We start from the raw sequence: 23233 nt of genomic DNA on the forward strand, positions 1-23233 counted from the left end.
TTTATATCCCTCATTCTACAAATCCTAGTAACTTAAGCCAAGCCTTGCCAACACTGGAAGAGGCCCAACCTCAAAATCCCTTGAGAAATATTCACAATTCCTTTCACCAAAAAGTGTTGGGCCCAGCTCTTAAGCCCAACTTCAAACCCTTTGAAATCTCAAAGGCCCAGCCTTGGGCCTTCACAAGCCATGCCTAGGCCCAACAAACACGGCCCGGACTCAAAAGCCTAGCCTACAGGACCTCCCTAACCTGGCTGCCGAACGGTAAGGATTACCCAAGTCCCTTGGGTTTTTCCTTCCTTTTTGAAGCGTTCTTTCCTCTTTGGAAGCTTTTCAAAAAAAACAAAAACAAAAAACAAAAAACAAAAAAAATAAGCCAATTTTGCAAAGGGTCGTGCAAAAAGAAACGTAAGGCTCATCACATGCTCCCCAAGACACTTGCTGAAGCTTCAAGACCCAGGTCTACTTTTCTTTCAAAGGTACCCAGCTACCAAATATCCCAGAGGCTAACATAGCTTTTATCATACCTACCAAGTACTAAGGCAACTTCTAGCTTGCCAACTTGGGGGGCTAGGGAATGCCCTACGGCTCCCACTGAACCTGGATTGCTCGGTCATGATTACACAAAAACTCACAAGTTCCCAACCCAGAAGTCACTTCTTGACCGCGAACTTGGGGGACTACTGTTTACACCATAATCAATCGAGCATATCCAGCCTCAAAACAATTAGCACCAAGGCGACATGCCTTCTCCCTGCCAAGGAAGACACTCTTCAGAGATGCCAAGCACCTGCCAAACTCCCGACTGCCAAAGCTTACAAACTGCTAAACCTAATTTCTATGACACGTGTCACCACCGCAGCGACTTGCACAAAGTCCCACATCGGAAATCTACACAAACCTCCCAGTTTCACTTCCCTATAAATAGAGAACAGTGCCCTAGTAAAGAAGGTAACTATTTTCTTACCTTTTCATTACTTTGCTAAAGTTACCACCCTTAGTGACTTAAGTATCGAGAGCCTTCGACCGCACTACATGGTGTCAAGCTTGACGACGCTTCTCCTATTTTGTCTTCTGCAGGCTAGCCCCTTGTTGAAGGCCCAGGCCCTTCTCCTGCTAAAAGCAGACCCCTATCTTTTCTCTAAGTTGACCCTCTTCGAAAAAGAGCATCAACATGGGGAAGTCTTGAACACAGAAAGTTAACTTAATTATGATTTGGTATTTAAACACACAAGGAATTAACTTCAAACAGAATAATTATTAAATGATATTTCACACTTTTTTTCAAAGCATTTGTGTCTTAAATATAAGGTGGTACAGTTGGGAAACTGCTACCTTCAGCTGGTGAGTTACCTAAGGTCTCAATGGCAGGGGTTTAAATTTTGTTTTGTTTTGTTTTAAATTTTTTAATGGTTTATAATTTTCAAATTATTTTTAAAAATATTTTTTTATTTAATCCACATGACATCATATTATTGGTATGTGAGACTCACATGTGTGTCACATCATCAATTTAACATATTTTTGGATAGAACTTAACGTCATGGACTCTTTCTGAGTGCACCTATTAACCTTAAGGACTACGAATGATTTTTTTTTTAAATTTTTTTCAAAAAGATGTAATTTGATAATTTTGTAAACTTTAGGGATATTTTAAAAAGCCTATAAAAAAAAGGGAGATTCACTATTATACCCAATATAGGAGTTCAAATTATAAATATTAAAAAAACCCCCATATGAAATGGACTTTAGAAATACACCCAAAGCTCATTTACAACATTTTTAACTTCTTTTAAATTACAAAACTATCATGGATTTCTTAAAACAAACCAAACCCCAAAACCTTATGAAAAAAGTTCAAAACACTCAATAGGGTATCAAAGTAATTTAATAATCAAAATTAAATTCAATAGTGGCAGCTATTATTTTTTGGGTTTTTTTTTGGGTTTGTTTATAGAAATTTAGTAGTGCAGAGTTTATCTATATTATTAATGTTAAAAATGGGTATATGACTAAATATCTCTAAAAAAACTAACAATTACATGTGAGAAAGAAAGAAAAAGAAAAAGGAGAAATGTTACCTTCTGTCTTCCCTTTATATGGAGAGGGGAGATGCACGGAAGAATATTTATATATAGATACACGGCTTCGAGAAGTGTGTACGACACATCCCCACAACATGGAGGGTAATAATTTACCGAGAGTGAGAAAAGGTGCATGGACTAGAGAGGAAGATGAACTTCTCAGGCAATACATTCAACAGCACGGTGAAGGCAAATGGCATCAGGTTTCTCTCAAAGCAGGTATTATTATTATTAGTTGAAAACACTGCTTGCTTGGTCTTTATCTGTATGCAGGACGTGTTTGTAATGTAATTTATTTATTTGATCATAGGAGTGAGTCAGAGTAAGGAGGCAAGTAATTTTCTTAGTTAAATTTATATCTATACTTATAACTGGACTTGCTCAAGAAAGAAATTTGAGGCTCGTTTGATAAATCATTTTAATTTATTTTTTAGTTTTTATTTTTTATTTTTTGTGCTAGAGTACAGAGGAAAAAGGGGGAGAATGAAAGTGAGAATGAGAGTGGAGATGGGTTTGAGAGGAAACATGAGAGTGGAGGATGGGATAGATGAGTAACAAAAGTAAAAACAAAAACTAAAAGCTGCAATCTATTTGACATTGTTTTCACTTTTGTGACTCCTCCTTCTCATCCTCCCCTTTCATCCTCTCTCTCAATCTCATCTTGACTCCCATTCTCACTCTTATTTCCTTCAAAAGGGCCCTAAATTGTTCTTTATGGAGAATGTAGGAAGATTTTATATGTGTAAGTTTTATGAATTATGTATGCAGGCTTGTACAGATGCAGGAAAAGCTGTAGACTGAGGTGGTTGAACTACTTGAGGCCAAATATCAGAACAGGAGACTTTACAGAAGATGAAGTGGATCTAATGGTTAGGCTTCGAAAGCTTTTAGGGAACAGGCAAGTACAATCTGAACTTCTCTTTCGTAGCTAACTTGCTAGGAATGAAGGACTTTCTGTTCTTTTTGTTCGACTTGTTTGTGCTTTTTGCAGCTAAAACTAAGTACTTGGCCAAATTAATACATACCCCAACCATATAAATCTTGAATAGTAATATCAAAATGGAAATAAGAAAGAAAAAAGAATACCACAGCCAGAAGGAAAAGAGTTGAAAAGTAATACGACAAATTACGTTATTTATTCAATTGAGTAAACATTTCAATCTGACTTAATATATTATATATATTGTTCTTTATATATATATATATATATATATATATATTCGTGCTTCTATATTATAGAAGCACTTTCTAGAGAAGCACCTGTTATGTGTTTCTTCCGAAAACACTTGGATTTCTTATGAAAATTTCAACCTCTTTATAATAGAAGTGCATATGAGTATAAGTGTTTCCTAGTGAAGCAGTCTCAAACGAGCCCTTAGACATGAACAAACAAAACAGTGCAATGCCACATGATTTCGGATCTAAATACTTTGTGCCTCTACTACTACGTACACTTATACCAAAGTACTTTTGAGGCAATCTAATCCCTTTCGTTTTATCACTTTTTGTTCTTTCCATTAAATCACTTGTTCTAATAAGCTGTATTAAAAATGTCTAAATAATATAATTTCTAACAAATCCTTTTTCTTTCTGCATGCACATCATTTAGGTGGTCGCTGATTGCTGGAAGACTTCCTGGAAGAACATCAAACCATGTGAAAAACTACTGGAGTACCCGACTAAGGAAAAATAAGTCTTCTGGGGCCGAAAAAGATAAAACCCTAGAAACAACAAAGACAGTAATATTAAGGCCTCAACCACGATCCTTCTCCAAAAAGCCAAATTGTTTGAGCAGCCCAGCTCCAACTTTACAGCATATTCAATTACAAGAGAATTTTAGCTGGCCATTGCCATCATCACCGCCTATAGAAAATGGAATTGATGAGTGGAAAAGCCAGTTAGCTGATACGAACAGTGTTGAAAGAGCAATGTGTTCTGGTTTTCAGTTGGAGGAAGATTTCTTCACAAACTTTTGGGTTGAAAACATAGCCCAAAACACAGGAACTGGTGTCAATTATGCTGACGAAGGCCTGCTGAGAAACAGTGACTTCTCTTTTCATCTTTGGAATTTTTCAAAATAAAAATAGAGAGAGAACTAAGGTTCAGAGGGTCTATGTCTTCCCAGTAGACGTCTTTTGCATCCCTTTTTAAACATTTATTTCTGTTGAATTCTTTTTCATTGTAATATTCTGTAATAACATTTTCTATTTTATAGTACTCAAATAAATAATATTCTAGTTTATACACATATGCCTGAATTTATTACCATATATGTTTTTTTTATTTTTTTTTTATTTTTTATACAAATGATATTGGAGAAGGGAGATTCAAATACAAGATCTCAAGTACACAGTTAACTGCTCTTAACCCAACTCAGTGCAAGCGTTTATTGAAAATTAAGTAAGTAGTTTCTTGAATGTTAAAACTATTGGTTCAGATTTTCGTGACGAAAACAAGGCATGAGATATTTTTGAGTGACGCTAGGGATAAGTAATTATATACTAGTATTGGAGTACGATTACCTGATATAACCTGTCCACGTGTTATAATATAAGTAGATTTAGTGATATTATTCCATAAAAGGGGGAAATATCAACCATTCTCCACCCACATATTATAGCACGTGCACAAGTTTTACCATGTAGCCGTACTCCAGTTACCACGCAATAATTTCTCGCTAGGGAGAGCCTTGTTGCACAACATGTTGTCAAATACCAATGTCACGTAATATTGTTGTAAAACGAATTATAGTCCGAATGTACATTTAACCATGGGATTGTTTATTTAATCTTTGTTGATTTTTGGGTATGGTCCATTTTATTTGGTACGGTGTCTATTTTGCAGTCCCAACGTTTACTAAATATTGTAAGGTAAGCTTTAGCTATTTTGATCTATGACTTCCTTAGACAACATCGTATTTGCTATTGTAAATCACAAAGCAAGATTAATTAGTCTAGGATAGACTTGGTTGAAGAGAGCTACTATGACTAAGATAAAGTGTGGCTAAACGCAAATTGGCTCAAGGGTAAAATCTTGCATTGCATATATGAGGATATGTCAAGTCAATGTGTTGACTAATCATTTGTTACTTCCAACTCATTTAAATTCTTAAGTGAGACTCACTCATTTAAATTTTATCTCATTTAAATTCAGGATCATTTTATTGAGAAATTTTTATTACTTTCAAAAAATATATAAAAAGAAAACTATTTGAGCACATAAGTGGGAATTGACCATGTGCTTCTAGTGAGAGTCGGAGCAAGACAAACCAACTCTAGTGTGTTGTGTGCTCACATAGACATTCAATATATACAACAATAATGGAACAATCTATGTCAGTTAATTCAATGTTCTCGATACAATACATTTGGAATAGATAATATTACTGAATGCTCCAACTTATGTTCATATTCGCAGGCCCACTTATTTTCAATCCTTGGGAGATGACGATGCATACAAGCCAATGCATTCATTAGTTGTTGAGAAATTCAAAGCTCCTCAATCAATAGCAGAATTTTCTTGCGGCAATAATATTGTTTTGCTATTTTGTGCTAATCATATAATGTTATGTAGAAAAGTTATCACGTGTGATATATCGTGACTGACTAGAGATAGAAAAATAGTGTTATCCCCGTTTTATGTAAGTGTTTCTCCACCAACTGACGATGCATACAAATTCAATGCATTAATTAGGCTATATATGGTGTGTAGGATTAGATAACTCACTAGATTTAAAGAATGCTGAAGTAAAAACTGGAGTTCGACTTTCAAAGTTGAAGGTAGAAGAAGAATCCATGAAGGAAAACTTATCCCTTCCAATCTCTACAAATTGTAGGTTATCAACAGTTATACTTAATTCATCTAATCCCTTCAACTTTTACAAAATTTGGTAGTTGGTATACATTTCTAACTTTAAACTACAATCATAGGCACCAAAGATGACAAAAGAATTCGATTATTCTGCTGATTGTATAATGTAGTAGCTAGGGATTCTCTCCTTTGTAAATCATTAATTAAAATATTTCTAATACCAGAAATAATATTTTAATTTGTATACAATTGTAATCTCAATTACGTTTGAAAGAAAGAATAAATAAATAAATATAAAAACTCGTTACCAGCAGCCCTTGGCATTCAATGTTAGATTCTGTAGCTCTCTATACCCCGCTGCCTTTTGCATCCTGTGTACCCGAGAAAAAGAATAATATGTTGGCAATTATTGAATGAAATTTCACACTTTTTTTCATTCAAAGTATTTGTGTAGAGGTAGAGATAGAGAGAAAGAAAGGGTTGAGTTAGTGGGAGCAGGGCTATGCTTTGCAGTCTGCGTCTTCTTCACGATGGGAGCAGGGCTATGCTTTGCAGTCTGCGTCTTCTTCACGATAGTCCCTTTCTGCCCATGGCAAGTCGGCACCCCAAAATCGTACGATCCCTTTCTCCACTGACAACGTCGTCGTCGTTTTTATCTGTCCATGGGGTAGCTATAGCCATACTTCCCTTTTTCAGCTCCTCTCTCTCTGCTGAATCAGTGAGGCCCCACGTTCATCACCTTCATGCATTTATGGAAATTGGGAGGTGTGCCAAAAATGCTTCTTTTCTTTTTCTACATAATAACAATCTGCACAATGCAACAGATGTAGCCCCCGATGTTTTTGCTTTTTCCAAATTTTGAAAATTTTATTCGAACCGACAAAACAAGAGACATCAGGAACACCAAGATAAGATCGATCCATTACATGAAGCACTATTCCGTTATCTGAAACTTTTACGTCTCTGACTGGCCCAAATGGTGAGGGTATCAATTATTAGATGTCTGTTGTCTTCTCTGACTGGCCCTAAACCATATATATAGGGAGGTGATTTCCTCACTCCCATTTACTCTATTTACACTTTTTTTAACTTTTTAATACTTTTTATTTTATTTTATTCTTTTTTGTTCTTTCTTTTTTACCCTCCTATACTAAGGTTTTGATAACTAAAATGAAGAAAAGTTAAATAAAACAAAAAACAAAAAAAACCCAAGCTCACACATTAATCCTGACACCATTCCCATCTCAAGCAATCACCAACCCCACCCCCACCCCAAAACCCAGCTCCTCTCTCTCTTTCTCTCTCCAAAACTTATCAAGACACCCTACCCTCCTCCTCCTTCAGTGAACTCACATGTTGTGTTACTCGCAATTATATTGTTCACCCGTTTAGATCTAGTCCTGTGATGGTAGGGTAAAGTTCTCCATTGGCTTGAAAACCATTGGTGGTCAACAAGTCAACTTTTTTTTTTTTTTTTTGTGTGAGCGTGCTACTGCTAGCAGTTTTAAAAACCCTAATAGACTTATGAAAAATAGATAACTTGCGCCCCAAGTTACTAACTTTAAACAAGTGATTGTGAGTTTGGATGAGGAAAATATCTCAAGTAAGTTCTTTTCTTGCCTCAGATTGGTGAGGATTTCACAATTTATCACAGTAAACTGGTAGTTCTAGCCAAAATGAATATTGAAAAACAAATCAAATTGTTTTAAGAAAAACTGCCTATTACACAACTTTCAAGCAAAAGGGGACTGCATGTCTGAAGGGACAACAAAACACTGGGCATCGATTTCTACTTGAATTGTTGCCTGTAACTTAGGCTAGACTGGGTGTATCTATGCTGGATTCAAACGTAGCACCTACAACTAATGAGGCTCAGCTAGAAATCGATACAAATGTTGAGATTGGGAGAGCTTTAATCTATCCTAGCCATGGAGAGGCTTGCTAGATGGGCAGAATTGAGATTTTGTAGTATGGACGAGGCTGGATTGATGATTGCTAGCTCTGGAGCCGCACTACGCACTGCTCGCTTGATTATGAATCGTCCAAAAGCTATTCTGGCAATCCTAAGAGATCGAGGCATTTCTGTGAATTTTTTAAGGTTCTAATATTATGACAAACCCAAATTCGACTTGATTTGGCTTATGCTAAACCAAATTTGTAACGAGAGAAATCTCGTTTCCTTTGTAAACTGTTTCTTTAAATTGAATCTGAAGTAGAAGTCTGAGTTCTGGCTGATCTGTCTTTTGTCAATCAAAGAGGTTGGTTGCTTCAGAGTCTGAAGACTTTTGAGATCGATTGATCTTGTTTTGAATTTGTTAGTATGACTTTGAGAGTTTTTGTATTAATTGAATTTTTTGGCTGCCTCCAACTCTGTTCACCTCCTCTTATATTTATAGAGAATCTAAATGTGTGTTTAATCTTTAATATCTGGAGGGGAGATCTTTTGAAAGGATTTTCTTTTCATAGTGCAAGAAAAGGGGGAGGTATTATTCTGACAAAAACAACAGACTTATCAATAATCAGTTTCTATGATGGTCCATTTGCTTTTCCGACGAAAAGCTTACTTGTCTCCTGTTTATTTTTTATAAATTCAACTTGTTTGATGCAAGGCCCCAATGAGTATAGAAGGAAACCTGCTCTTCCTTTTCTAGCATTAAATGTTATGGGGAAGTGGTTTTCCAATTAACCCTTTTACCAGAACTCCCCATCACATCCTCTGCCCAGTCGAAAATTTTGAATTTTTCAAAGTCACATGGGCTTTCTTCTGAGAGAAAAGATCTTTCAAAAATATATGCTGATTTAGAACTCTGGAATTGAGATCAACGGCGATGATAAAAAAATTTAAGCTATTGAAGAGTTTAGAAGCTGGGCCTGATCTTGAAATCTATTGGAAACTTGATTTGTTCAAATTAAATCACCATTTAATGGCAATTAGTCTTTAATTTGTGAATTTAATCCTTGCTAATTGATTTTAAAATGGTTTGGGCCTCTAAAAACCATTTTGGGCTGATTTCTGACTTTTAAACTAGGCCCAAACTTCTGCTTTATGACATGGACTAATGTCAATTGGGCTAGCGCGTGGAATTTGGGCTCAAACAATGCTCCCGACGTCTGTATCGTTTTAAAACGACAAGTTTCTTTTATATGAGGAGATTCCTACTTAATGATGGCCAAGAAACAAAAGAGGCCCAAAGGCAAAAGCTGGCCAATTCCTTTTGTTGCTATTCCTCTGAGGTAGTTCCTTCTTTCTTCCACGTCTAGGAAGTTCATTTTAACCAATGTTTCTGCCTTTCTCATTTAGACTTCGTGGGGAAGTGGGTGATTTAACAGCTACTTTAATCTGAGCAACCCTTCTTCTTCCACGATCTTCTTTCTGAATCTTTATAAGAGCTTTCAAAAATTCCATTACTGTTCATTCAAAAAACCTAACTCCCTTCCACTTTCAATATTCCTATATTAGAAACAGAAGAATCTGAAACTAGATTGGGTGCAAAGACTAAATCTCCTTTTCAGAGTATGGCCATCTGCACTTTAATTCCTTGCTTCTGATTTAGGCTTGAAATTGAGAATGTCCTTTTCGACCATCTTTTCATTTCTTTCATTTTAACGATCACAGATAGGTAGAATAGACAAAAATGAACCAACATATTTACATTAACTATTCAAAAAGTTAAGTAATAGTTCTATCCATTTCTTCTTCAATCCTAGGATCTGTTTGTACTGCTTATGAATCCCACATAGTTGGATAGAACTTCTTTAACCATTTGCCATTAATTGGCGCTGCATGGGCTTCTCCATCTTGGTCTTGTAACCTGTATGCCTCAAATCCCAGGACCTGTTTAATTAAAAAAGGGCCTTCCCAAATAGGTGACCATTTTCAATAACCAGCCATGTGGAATCCAAGGGCAAAACTGCTTTCCAAACGATTTCTCCTTCTTCAAAGCTCTTGTTTTTAACCCTTTTATTATAGGCTCTTGCCACAACTTCTTTTCCTACTAAGAGTTTGTCGAGGGTATCAATTATGCCTATATCCAATCCCTCCAACTCTAGCAGCATTGCTTGTGAATAGTCTTCATCAACTAAGTTATGCTACTGGGCAATTTTGATGGACTGGACTGTAATTTCTGTGGGCAGAATCGCGTTATGTCCATAGGTTAGAGCATATGAGGTCATACCAGTTGCTTCTCTCTTTGAAGTCCTATAGGCCCACAAGATTTCTGACAATTTTTCATGCCATTGCCTTGGATTATCCTCAAGAATTTTCCTTATGATTTTAATGATCACCTTGTTGCTTGATTCTACCTATCCATTTGCTTAAGCGTGGTAAGGAGCAGACTAGAGTAACTTGATCTTGAGGCTACTTGCCATATCTTGCATTTCTCTGGATATGAAAGAAGTCTCTCTATCAGTTGTGATTGATTATGGTATGCCAAACCTATGCACAATCTGCTCTTCAATAAAAGTGATGATCTCTTGAGATGTGGTGGATTTGACTAGCTTAGCCTCTACCCATTTAGTGAAATAATTTGTAGCCACAATGATGAAACAGTGTTGTTTGCTACTGGCTGGATTGGTCCATATCTTTGGCAAGCTTCACATCCTTTGGAATACTTTATGCAGTCTTTCATCATGGTAGGCCAGAAATAACCATACCTTTTGATTAGCCAGCACATTTTTCTTCCACCTTGATGTGCTCCACAGATTCCTTCATGCACTTCTCCCATGACTTTCATGTATTTTTCCTTTCCCAAGCATCTCAAGAGTAACTCACCCTTCCCTTTTCGGACCAAGTCTTCATTCCAATGAGGTAGTTCATAGAGCCATGATTCTTTCCCTCTTCTCGGAAGGAAGGGTTGGATATTGCAGATAACTAATTGTAGGCAATCTCCAATCCTCCTCAATCATTATATGGAAAAATTGACATCTATCTCCATTCCCCTAGTCAGAACATATGGTAGACTTTTCTTCCCCACTTTGATGATTCTCTGTACACAGTCTTCAGGTATTTGCACTCTTGCTGCTATTTGAGCCATTTCATTGGCTGCGAAATTTTCTTCCCTTAGAATATGTTCCTAAGTGGCCTCCTTGAATTTTGCCCCAGAGATTTCTGGCTGCCACCAAATAAATAGCTAAGGAAGGATTCAAACACTTGTATTCCCCAGCAATCTACTTTGGAACAAGCATGTAATCTCGCAATATTTCCACAAACTGGATTCCTAGTTCTACCAACATCTTAAGACCAATGATCAAAGCTTCATACTCTGCTCTATTGTTGGTGCATTGGAAATCCAGCTTAAATGAATAACAGTGTTAGATTCCCAATGGATCTTCTAACATAATTCATGCTTCAGAAGTCATGTCGATTTTAGATCCATCAAAATACAACTTCTAAGGGGTGAGATGGACTTAGTATATGGGATTATTGAGACATATGTGAGCTCTGCTTAGCATAGATCTGTATTGGCTATATCCATGGAGTCCATGTTCTCAATCTCTTCCCTTGGATGATCTACCAAGAAGTCGGCAACAGCCTGTCCCTTGGTAGCCTTTTGAGGTCCATTTACCAATTATGCCTTCAACATTGGCCTCGTTAGCATGTATTTAATCAAATCTGTGTTGGCAATGATGTAGATGGTAAAGGGTAACATGTAATGTCTGAGTTTTATAGCAGTGAAGTAAAAAGCCAAACATAGCCTTTCAACAGTAGAATAATTTCTTTCTACTTCTGTAGAGTTCTACTTAGGTAGCAGACTACCTGTTCCTTCCCTTCCTTGTTATCTTGAACCAAAAGGCTCCCAATAGATACTTCTGATGTAGAGACATACAGTTTGAGTGGTCTGCCCCTTTTTGGTAGAGGGAGAACTGGCGAATTTGAAAGATAATACTTGATTTCTTCAAAAGCCTGATGGTGCTGTTCTTCCCATCTAAACGCATGTTTTTGTTTCAAACTTAGCAAGGAAGAGAAAGGATGGATTTTCCTACATAATTGGATATGAACCTTCTGAGAAAGTTGATCTTCCCCAAGAGACTTTGCAATTCTTTCTTGTTCCGAGGTGGCAAAGCTTCTATGATAGATTTCTCTTTGTTTTTGTCAATTTCTATACCTCTTCGAGGGACCAGGAACCCTAGGAAATTGCCAGCTTGAACCCTGAAAACGCACTTCATAGGATTCATCTTCAACTTGTGTTGTCTCATTCGTAGAAAAGCTTTCTTCAAATTGGATACATGATATCCTTTTTCTGGAGACTTAATCACTACATCATCTATGTATACTTCTAGGGAATGGCCTGTCATGTCGTGGAAAACAGAATTCATTGCACTTTGATAGGTGGCCCTTGCATTTTTCAAACCAAAAGGCATTACAACATATTCAAATGCGCCTATATGTCCTGGACATATGAAAACACTCTTGTGGATGTCTTCATTTGCTACCATTATCTAATTATATCCTGCGTTGCCACCCATGAATGATAGCATTTGGTTATGAGCAACTCTGTCTACCAACATTGCTGTCATTGGCATGGGGTACTCATATTTGGGACATGCCTCATTCAGGTTCCCGTAATCTACATAGACTCTTACTACTCCTGTTTTTCTCTTAAGATCTAGCACAATGTTAGACAGCCAATCAACATAAATGGCTGGTCTAATGAAGCCTGCTTTAACTAGTCTCTCTATTTCCTCTTTAACTTTCAATTCTGTCTCCATGGACATCCTTCTTCTGGCCTACTTGACTGGTAGGTATCCCTCTTTTATTGGCAATTTGTGCTTTACTAATCTTCTGTCCAATCTAGGCATTTCATGGTAATGTCATGCGAAACAATCTGTGAAATCATGTAGAAGTGCAATGATTTCACCCTTCAATGGTCCCTCTAGCAAAGCACTGATAAAAGTAGGCCTGGGATCATCTTTTGTGCTCAAGTTTATTTCCTGCAAAGGGTCCTCTACTTCCGGCAATGAGTCATCCAAGCTGGTGCAGACTCCAATTCCTCATCATGTAGACTTTCTTCTTGTTCTTCTGCACTTGCGTGCATGAATTCTGCCATATTAACGACTGAATTCTGCATAGATAGCCTCATTTCATCCTAATATGCCAACAATCTATTCGTACTGGATCGGATTGTTGCAACTCGATCATTCTTTTGTTGGTTTGAGCTAAACATCAGGATTTCAGAGGTTTAGGACAAAAGGCCTATTCTAGTCCTCTAGAGAACTGGCCGGACCTTCTTCAGTGAGCCTCTGGGTCGTGACACCATGGAGGTAGCCGTTCTGATTGACTCCAAAGAAAGTAAAAGATCCAAGATCATCATGATAATACCTAGCCTCGAAACATAATGTAGATGGTAGAAATGGTAGTGGATCGGCCTCTACTATCTCCATAAAACCCTCTTCATACCAGAGGGCCAACTGTTGGTGTACAGTGGAAGGAACACAAAAGATTTAGTGGATCCAGTTCCTGCCAAGCAATGCATTGTAAGTGGTAGAAGTGGTGTCTACCACAAAGAAATCAATCTTCAACTTCTTGGTTTCTATTATGACATCTACATCTAGTATCCCAGGGGTTTTAGTGATGCCCCCAACAAAATTGGTGACTGTAAGACGTGTTGGGATTAGGTCTTTTTCTGTTCTGCCCATATTAACCAAGAGTCTGTGAGGTAGTAGATTGATGGCTGCACCTCTATCCACCATTAATTTAGGGATAAGAATCCCATCAAAGTTTGCAGTGATAAACAGGGGTCTTAGATGATTGGCCATCTCTTTGGTAGGCACCGTTTTGCTGTTCTAGAACTTCTTCTACTTATGCATTCAAAACTTTCTTGGGATAGTACATCCCCTTCCATGGTGCTTTCTTGTCCTTCTACTGCTCTAAATTCCTCTGATAAGATAAACACCATGTTTATGCCCAAATCACCTTGTAACAAACTTTCCAGTTTTGCACCGAAAGCTTGAGTTTCTTCATTTAGTTTTCCATCGTATTCCACCTGTTCTTCTCCATATGCCTCTATCCAGTCTTCTTGCTCATCTGTTTCAAGAAGTCCATCTGGTTGTTTGCAGACAGTTCATAATCCACCTACTCTTCCTCGTATTCTTCAGTCTAGTCCTCTTGGTCATCTACTGGAAGAGGTCCAGACTGACCTTGTAATTGTGAAAACTCCAACTGATTATTCAAAGATGAACCTTAGTAGATGGATAATTTATTTGGAAATCCTGCTTATGTCAACTCCTCCTGTTGGTACACTGCATGCTCTACCTGAAAATCCTCTTCTGGATCATTCTCAATTCTGGCGAACTTATCTCTGCAAACACTAGTGTGTTGTCCCTATTCTTGAGGAAAGTGTAGTATGCCTCCGGATTCTCCTTATCTGTGTTTTGGTCAGCTCTAAAGTTGGTATGCCGTTCTTTCCAACAGAATACCATTTGCCTTCTATGATAGTCGCCAATGGCCTATCATTCCCAGTATTTTGATTGGTATTTCCTTATTTAGCTGCTCAGTCACCTTTCGATGTGTTAGGCAAGCCTTTGATATGATAGGATTTTGATGTGTCCGCATGGAGCAGGCGAGATCTGCGGCATGACGCCCAATTGTCAAAAACACTCATTGTGCGTCGTTTGCTCATCCAAAGCTATCTCCAGCTCGCATTGACATTTGCACTGGTGCACAACACCACCCCATTGAAATAGGATTTTTGGCTTTCGATTCACCTCTTTTGTGACTCTCCTACCAATGTTAGGGTTAACTTACACTGTTAGTTTGCCTTTATCCTGTTCTAGCTAGTTTAAATTGACCATGTTCACTTGTGGTTGAGGAAAAGTGTCTGTTGCCACTGTTGGGGGTTCTCGGCCACTTGAGCCTTTCTCTTGTTATCCTTTCTGTATGAGCGTCTCTGAAAACAACACAGCTATTGGTGGAGTGATTACAAGAGTTACTGCATTTGCAATATTGTCTACCCTTGAGTTCTTCTGACTTAGGCAACTTGTGAGGCATTTCTATCCCCCTTTGTAGAAGCATTTCATCAAACAAAGCATCAACTTTGGTTAAATCGAAAGAATAGACCTTGTTTTACTATGCTAGTTTGTTTGGGACAAACCCTTCGTAAATGGCAGTGGCTTTTGATCCTTTGGTCGCTTTATCAAAGCCTTGCAGCTGATAGGGTGCTTTGTTTTGCCATTTCTGCTACTGCTACCTGCATTTCATTTGAACTTTCTTGGCCTTCTTCTTATTTGAATTCAACTGAATGGATTAAGGAAGATAGTGTCTTGTAGTACGTGCCTTTGGAAGACTTTTTGTTATGATGCTCTTCCTTTAGCAATTCTTCATACTTGGTGGCCTTGTCTGCCAGTTCTGCCAAATCTCCAAACATCATTCTATTGAATCTCTTTCTCAGAGAAATCTTGAGGGCGGTCTAGGCCATTTGGATGAAATGTCTTTCTTCCATGTGGATTCTGCACTTCATTTTGAGCTTCCTAAATCTAGTGATGAAATCCTGGGCAAGTTCATCTTCACTCTATTTAAGAGTAGCAACGTCACTGATGGTGACTTCTGACTGAATTTTGAAATAGTAGTCATGTAAAGCGTTCTCCATTTGCTCCCATGTCTAGATAGAATTGGTTGGTAAATTGGTATACCTAGGTAAAAGCTTGTCAAGACAGGGAATTCCCGAAAAACCTAAGCTTGAGTAAGGGATTATTATCTATAGCCATGCACTGGACAGAGAATCTGCCTATGTGTTCGATTGATGACGCATAAGCGTCTTCTCCATTGGTACTTTAAAACCTGGGGATAGAGGCATCTGATTAATATAAGCTGGATATGGCTTCCTGTAAGTGGGCCTTTCTCCTCTTCTAGCTTTAGGATTCATCATTTCTCTGATCATTCTTTGCAATGCCTCTATGTCATTCAAGGCATTAATAGGAGGTAAGTTTCGTCCCAGTTCTGGCTGATTGTGTTTAGCCCTCTGCTCCATTCTGTATGGTCTGGGTATGACCTCCTCCCTATGCTCCTCTTCATCTTCGAAATTTGGATAATTTCTCCAGTTTGCCCCTAGCCTATTCCTGTCATTGTTGGCAAAATGGTTCATTCCCCCTCTGCTTGTTGGTAAAGGAGGAAATGGATTGGGATCCATCATTCTAGGTATGTAAAGCAATACGGCTGGCTGTTCAGGCAGATGTGCCACTAGCTAGTTACGTGGAACCTCTGGCTGTGGAATGTGGAAGTTCTAGCTGGTTATGGGGGCCCTGAATCGCATCGGGCCTGTGGAAGAACTGGAGCTTCCTACTCTTGGGTGGCGAAGACTCCTCCCTTTTTTCTAGCTTGGATCTCTGTTGGTCCCGGTATTCTAGGCAATAAAGGGATTTTCCTAGTATGGCCATGCCAATCCTGGTGGAGGTCTAAAAGGGAGTTCCATTTGTTGGACTACAGCATATGAATTTGGATTTCTTGCATCAACAGCCTTACGATCCTTTTTGAACTGCCTGTTAACCTACCATTACATCATGGTTGTCATGTTGTTCACACTGTTGGACTACAGCATATGGATTTGGATTTCTTGCATCAATAGCCTTACGATCCTTTCTGAATTGCCTGTTAACCTATCATTACATCATGGTTGTCATGTTGTTCACAGTGTCCTGACTTCTTTGTCAAAGCACGGCATCCTGTATCTAGTTCATCCTTTTGGAGCCGGATTCGGAACGTCTACTCTTGGTACTGCCTTGAGTTGAATGCCTAGCATCACTCTCCTCTAATTCATCTCTTTCTTCTCGGAAAGCTAGTTGATCTCTTTCCATGGCAAAATGTGGATTCTGGCAAGAACTTCCAATATTCATTCACTAAAAGAAGCTCTTTAGGAGTATGCATACTGAGAAGTTGCACTGGGCATGCCAAATTGTTCACACGTTTAGACCTAGTCTTGTGATGGCAGCGTAAAGTTCCCTATTAGCTTGAAAACCATTGGTGGTCAACAAGTCACATTTCTTTGGTGTGTGAGTATGCCACTGCTAGTAGTTTTAAAAATCCTAATAGACTTATGAAAAATAGATAACTTGTGCCCCAAGTTACTGACTTTAAACAAGTGATTATGAGTTTGGGTGAGGAATATCTCCCAAGTAAGTTCTTTTATTGCCTCAGACTGGTGAGGACTTCACAATTTATCACATTAAACTGGTAGTTCTGGCCAAAATGAATATTGAAAAACAAATCAAAATGTTTTAAGAAAAACTTCCTATTACACAACTTTCAAGACAAAAGGGGACTGCCATGTTTGAAGGGACAACAAAATATTGGGCTTCGATTTTCTGCTTGGATTGTTGCCTATAACTCAGGCTGGACTGGGTGTATCTATGCTGGATTCAAACATAGCACCTTCAGCTGATGAGGCTCAGCTGGAAATCGATACCAATGTTGAGATTGGCAGAGCTTTAATCTATCCTAGCCATGGAGAGGCTTGCTAGATGGGCAGAATGGAGATTTCTTTAGTCTGGACAAGATTGGAAGTGGCTGGATTGATGATTGCTAGCCTAGAGCTTCACCACAGTACCTGTTCTACTTGATTATGAATCATCCAAAAGCTATTCTCGCAATCCTGAGAGATCGAGGAATTTCTGTGAATTTGTTAAGGTTTTCATATTATGGCAAACCCGAATTCTGCTTGATTTGACTTACACTGAATCAAATTTGTAACGAGAGAAATCTCATTTCCTTCATAAACTGTTTCTTTAAATTGAACTGAAGTCAGAAGGCTGAGTTTTGGCTTATCTGTCTTTTGTCAATCAAAGAGGTTGGTTGCTTCGAAGTCCGAAGACTTTTGAGATTGACTGATCTTGTTTTGAATTCTGTTAGTATGACTTTGAGAGTTTTTGTTTTGTTAGAATTTTTTGGCTGCCTCCAACCCTGTTCACCTCCTCTTATATTTATAGAGAATCTGAATGTGGGCTTAATCTTTAATATTTGGAGGGGAGATCTTTCGAAAGGATTTTCTTTTCGTAATGCAAGAAAAGGGGGAGTTATTATTATGACAAAAACAACAGACTTATTAACTGTCATTTTCTATGATGGTCCATTTGCTTTTCCGACGAAAAACTTCCTTGTCTCCTGTTTATTTTTTGTAAACACAACTTGTCTGATGCAGCGCCCCAATGAGTATAGGAAGGAAACTTGCTCTTCCTTTTCTAGCATTAAATGGTTATGGGGATGTGGTTTTCCGATTAACCCTTTTACCAGCTCCCCATCACATCCTCTGCCCAGTCGAAAATTTTGACTTTTTTGAAGTCACATGGGCTTTCTTCTGAGAGAAAAGATCTTTCAAAAATATCTGCTTATTTAGAACTCTAGAATTGAGATCAACGGTGACGATCAAAATTTTTTGACTTTTGAAGAGTTTTGAAGTTAGGCCTAATCCTGAAATCAATCAGAAACTTATTTTGTTCATATTAAATCACCATTTAATGACAATTAATCTTTAATTTGTGAATTTTATCCTTGCTAATTGGTTTTACAAAGGTATAGGCATCTACAACCCATTTTAGGCTGATTTCTAACTTTTAAACAAGGCCCAAACTCCAGCTTTTTGACATGGACCAATGGCAATTTGGCTGGCGCATGGAATTTAGGCCCAAACATGTATGGGCCAATTAGTAGTATAACAAGACAAGTACGAGGTCATACCCATGACGACCGAGAAGTTCAAATTAATTTTGCACTTGGATTGCCCAATTCTAGAAACTAGAAGTTAAGGCTAAAACAGATTTTAAAGTGAGATTGAATTTGGAAACAAATGAAGCCAAATGAAATTGGAATTTGAAGTGAGAGGGGTTGTAATTGTAAAAACAAATGGACAAAATGAAATTGCAAACGAAAGCAAGTAAACAAGTGTAATAAAGAGTGGTCTTAAGGGTTGGAAAACATATTTGGAGGCTAGAGCATTTGATTCACCATAACAATCCAATTCTAGTTTATAAGGATTCAAGTGACAAGTCTAATTCAGATTCAAAGATTGATTCTAGCTAAAGTATGATTAAGCTATGGTGCCTGGTCCTAACCTTGTATTCCTAATTCCCTAATTAAATCCTTGTTGTCGAACCTAAATTAAGTATTAGAAATCCATTAAGCATAGAAGAATGTTTTAAACAACCAAGCATGTATCTAATCTCTATTGTCAAATGACCATACATACTCTTCCTATTCATAGTTCAATTAGAATTAAGGCATATGGTGTCTACTCTTAATTCCAACCAAGATACACAAATCTGAATGGTAGTTAGGCATTCCGACTAGCAAATAGGCAGGTAGGCATAATGAATAAGGACATGATCATGAATCAAACTTGAAACTTGAAATTTATAAACCTAGAATGTTCATGTTAGGTTACATCGAAGCCCTAGATATGAATTTAGCTACTCATAATGGGAAAGAAACTTAAACAGAAATGAGAAAACAAGCCCAAAACTCGCCAGCTAGGACATGAATGTCTTGAAAATTACATTGGTGACCTCATAACTAAAACATGTTTTGTAGTCATGCTTTCTATTAGAGAAATCAAATATTCCAAACGAAGCAAGCTTCGTTCACCTCTTCGAACTAAGCTCAGTATGATCCGTTCCAGATCTCCGCTTTGATTCTTCCGAGCGTGATTTTTGGTGTGAGGTGTAGATTGGAGTTCTATTGCCCTTTTTTTTTTTTTTTTCCTTCTTCTTCTTGTTTGAATTGGTGATTTTTGGAGTGGTGTTGTGCGATCTGCAATCTTTGATTTTGAGGTATTCGGTTTTTTTCTTGTGAATTCATATTCGATTTTATTATAGTCTAATTTTTGGTGATTTCATGTTCAATTAATTAAGTTGTTGATTAGGTTTTTGTAATTTTTGCTGTTTTGGAGTTTAAATTTGAAATGCATATCCAATTCTTCTCAATTTTATCTATTTATTTTTGTTATTATTGATTTGGAGGTAAGCTATTGGATTTTTTGATTTCATTCTAATTTGTATTTACATATTCGTTTGAGTTTTACATTGTGATTTTAATTTCTTTTTGTTTATAATTTGGATTGATTTCAGATTCGGTTTGATTGTGAATTTGCTCTTGTGTTTTGGTTTGAGTTGTGGTTACAAATTTGTGATATTCGATTTGGTTTTCGTATTAATTGAGGTATGTTTTTTCAATTAAATCTGAGCATATTCGTGTTTTTTCTGTTTATGCACTATTGGTTTTTTAGTTTTTGAGTCGACTATAATTCGCTGTTAAGTAGCAGTGTTATTACCATATACTGGAACTTTATAGTGGGTAGACATGCATTAGAAATAGGATTTCATAGGAAACAAGCAATGTTATTAACTTATTACCATATACTGGAACTTTACAGTGGTAGACACACATTAGAAATAAGATTTCATAAAAAAACTAGTAGTGTTATGACCCTATACTAGAACTTTACAAGCGGTAGACATGCATTAGAAATAAGATTTCAGAGGAATCCATCAGTGTTATTACCATAGACTGAAACTTTACAATGGTAGACATGCATTAGAAATAGGATTTCTTAGGAAACAAGCAGTGTTATTACCCAGTGGTAGACATGCATACGAAATAGGATTTCATAGGAAACAAGTAGTGTTATTACCCTATACTGGAATTTTACATCCATTAATCAACATGACAGTAAACTAGATGTGTTAAGAATGGGTATATGACTAAATATCTCTTTTTTTTAGTTGCTGAAAACCGACTATTTTATAGTCCTTTGCAGTCAGTCCAATAGTGAAAATCCAATATAATTTCAAGATTTTGTCCTGGATTCAAATCTAAAATATTGTTATTACCTAGACTGGAACTTTATAGTAGCAAACATGCATTAGAAATAGGATTTCATAGGAAACTAGGTGTGTTAATACCCTAGACTAAAACTTTACAGTGGTAGACATAAATTAGAAATAGGATTCCATAGGAAACAAGCAGTGTTATTATCCTACACTAGAACTTTATAGTCATTAATTAACATGACAGTAAACTAGTAGTGTTAAAATATGTATATTTCTAAATATTTCTTTCTTTTTTGAGTTGCTGAAAACTGACTATTTTATAGTCCTATGCAGTCAATCCAATAGTGAAAATCCAATATAGTTTCAAGATTTTGTCCTGGATTTGAATCTAAAATACAGTTATTACCCTAGTGTTTGCCCGTTCTTGGTTTACTCCTATGATGGAAGGGCAAAGTTCCCCATGAGAACCATAACAACTGCTAGCAAAATTTCTAGCACTTGGTTTGGAATGGATAACTTGCATCCCAAGTTACTGATTTCTGCAAACAAACGATTGTGAATTTGGGTGAGGAATATCTCCCAAGTAAGTTCTTTTCCTGTGGTGAGGACTTTAACAATTTATCTCAGTATAAGGAGGTTGCCTTGGCCAGAATGGTTTGATGGGATTTAAATTGTTCTTTAGGCGGAACTGCCTTTTACAAATATATATATATATATATATATATAACAGTGAATGCTTATATTAGAGGAAGATGAAGGGACAAGGGCTTTATTTCTGTCGAGATGGTACCGTTGACAACCTTGGCTGCTAGGCTTCAACTTGTAAATCGATACCAAAGGCTGATGGCAGAGCTTTGATGTACCTCATGCTTTTGTGAAGCTTTTGAGCAATCTTCTTAATATGCAAGTGACGGTTTTGAGGGCTTGTGGGCTAGAGCAGAATTTTGTTGAGGTTTTCCATACTTGGAGGAGACTCAAACCCTGCCTGTCTTGGTTTGCTGAACCAAATTTGTAACGAAAGAAATCTCGTTTTGAATGACTTGTTTCTCAAATCTGGATTTTGTGTATTGAAGCTGGTTTCACTTGAAATTCAAGTGGGCTTGTTGGTTGATTTTGAACTTGTCTGTTGACGGTTTTCTTTGTGTACGATCTTTGTTTGATTGGGTGATGATTTTTTTTTGTTGTTGTTGTTGTTGTTGTTGTTGTTGTTGTTTACCCTGTTCACTCCTTCTTGTATTTATAGTAAAATTTCTTTTAGTAGGGTGATTGTGTTTATTTATTAAGATATCTTCCCTTTTCTCTTCTTTAATGGAAGGAAAGAAAATAGGATTTCTTCAGTTTTGGCAGATAGGCTCTCAAATAGGCAATCACTTTGATTTTCTTGAAAAGGAACCTAATCTCTTTCCCAATTTCAACTGCCCCTTGTGATATTTTACCCGTGATGGTTAGTTTGACTCCTTTTCTGGACAGCTCCCTGCTTATCCTCTCTGAGATTGTACTTGCTTATCTCCTTGGGAGAATTACTCAATCAATATACATATATATGTAAGAGATTTGATCTTTTTTTCAGAATCAACTTGATGTCATGAACCTTCAATCACTTCTTCTATATTGCCATTGTGACTTTTCTTTATCAAGATTTTGCTCCTCTTCCTATTATATTGGGCTGGATTTGAATCGGTTTTGAATCTTTCTTTGATTTTTTTGCATATTCTGGGCCATTGGGCTGGGTGTGTCAATTTTTGGCCCAAACACCTAGATTGAAATTTTACAACAATTAATCAACATTACAGTAAAGGTTTGGTTTTTAAATGTCTTACCTTTGAAGCCTTTTCTTGTTTAAATTGTTCTCTGAAATTTTGTCTTGGTTTTGTAGGTGGAGGTTAGTGTGTGGTGTTGGTTTTTGAAAGTAGATCAAGCTTGGTGGTGGTTATGGAGTTTCAATTTGCATAGATGATGAAGATGCGTTGATGAAGACGGTGAAATGAAGAGACATTTTGCAGAGATGGTTTAATGAAGATGCGTGCTTGAAGTTACGGTTTTCGATATAGTTTTGGGTTGTAATAAAATGTTTGGGCTTTTTGTAACTCCAAAAAAAAAAAAAAATGTTTGGGCTTTTTTTATAAAATTAGGCTGGGCATGTTTTGGGTGCTTTTTGAGTTTTTTATTTTCTGTTGGGCTTGATCAGTGGTAGTCCTATAATTTATAGGAACTTCAACACCAATTTCTTATATAGTAAATGGATTTTGGGTGTGTTTCTAAAGTGCATTCCATATGAGTTTTTTTATTTTTTTATTTTTTATTTTAATTTCATCCTCTATTTTGAGTATATTAGTGAAACTCCCTTTAATAAAATCTATAAACAACACTCAAGAATTATGAATTAAGGTGATTTAGCATGAAATTTATGGTCACCTTTGGTCAATCCTAGGCACCTATATACATAGGTTGCACGTATTTCAACACTCAGTATATAGTATATAGAATTAAATACATTCATAACAAAGTGAAACTCAAATTATTATGACAGCCTTATAACACATGAGTAAATCATGGATAATAGAACTTGTTAATTTGGCTCATTGATA

At 37.0% G+C, this 23233-nt stretch overlaps 1 protein-coding gene across 1 annotated transcript; it reads left to right on the top strand.

The window, feature by feature from the left end:
- Window positions 1-2074: 2074 nt before the first annotated feature.
- LOC103344018 (transcription factor MYB1-like) lies at window positions 2075-4165 on the top strand. The gene is made up of 3 exons (XM_089041897.1): window positions 2075-2303; window positions 2853-2982; window positions 3694-4165. Exons 1-3 carry the CDS (start codon window positions 2075-2077, stop codon window positions 4163-4165), a joined length of 831 nt encoding a protein of 276 aa, XP_088898023.1.
- Window positions 4166-23233: the final 19068 nt, after the last annotated feature.

This window comes from Prunus mume, linkage group LG1, assembly GCF_029339155.1.
Source record: "Prunus mume cultivar Tortuosa linkage group LG1, ASM2933915v1, whole genome shotgun sequence".
Taxonomy (NCBI): Eukaryota; Viridiplantae; Streptophyta; class Magnoliopsida; order Rosales; family Rosaceae; genus Prunus; species Prunus mume.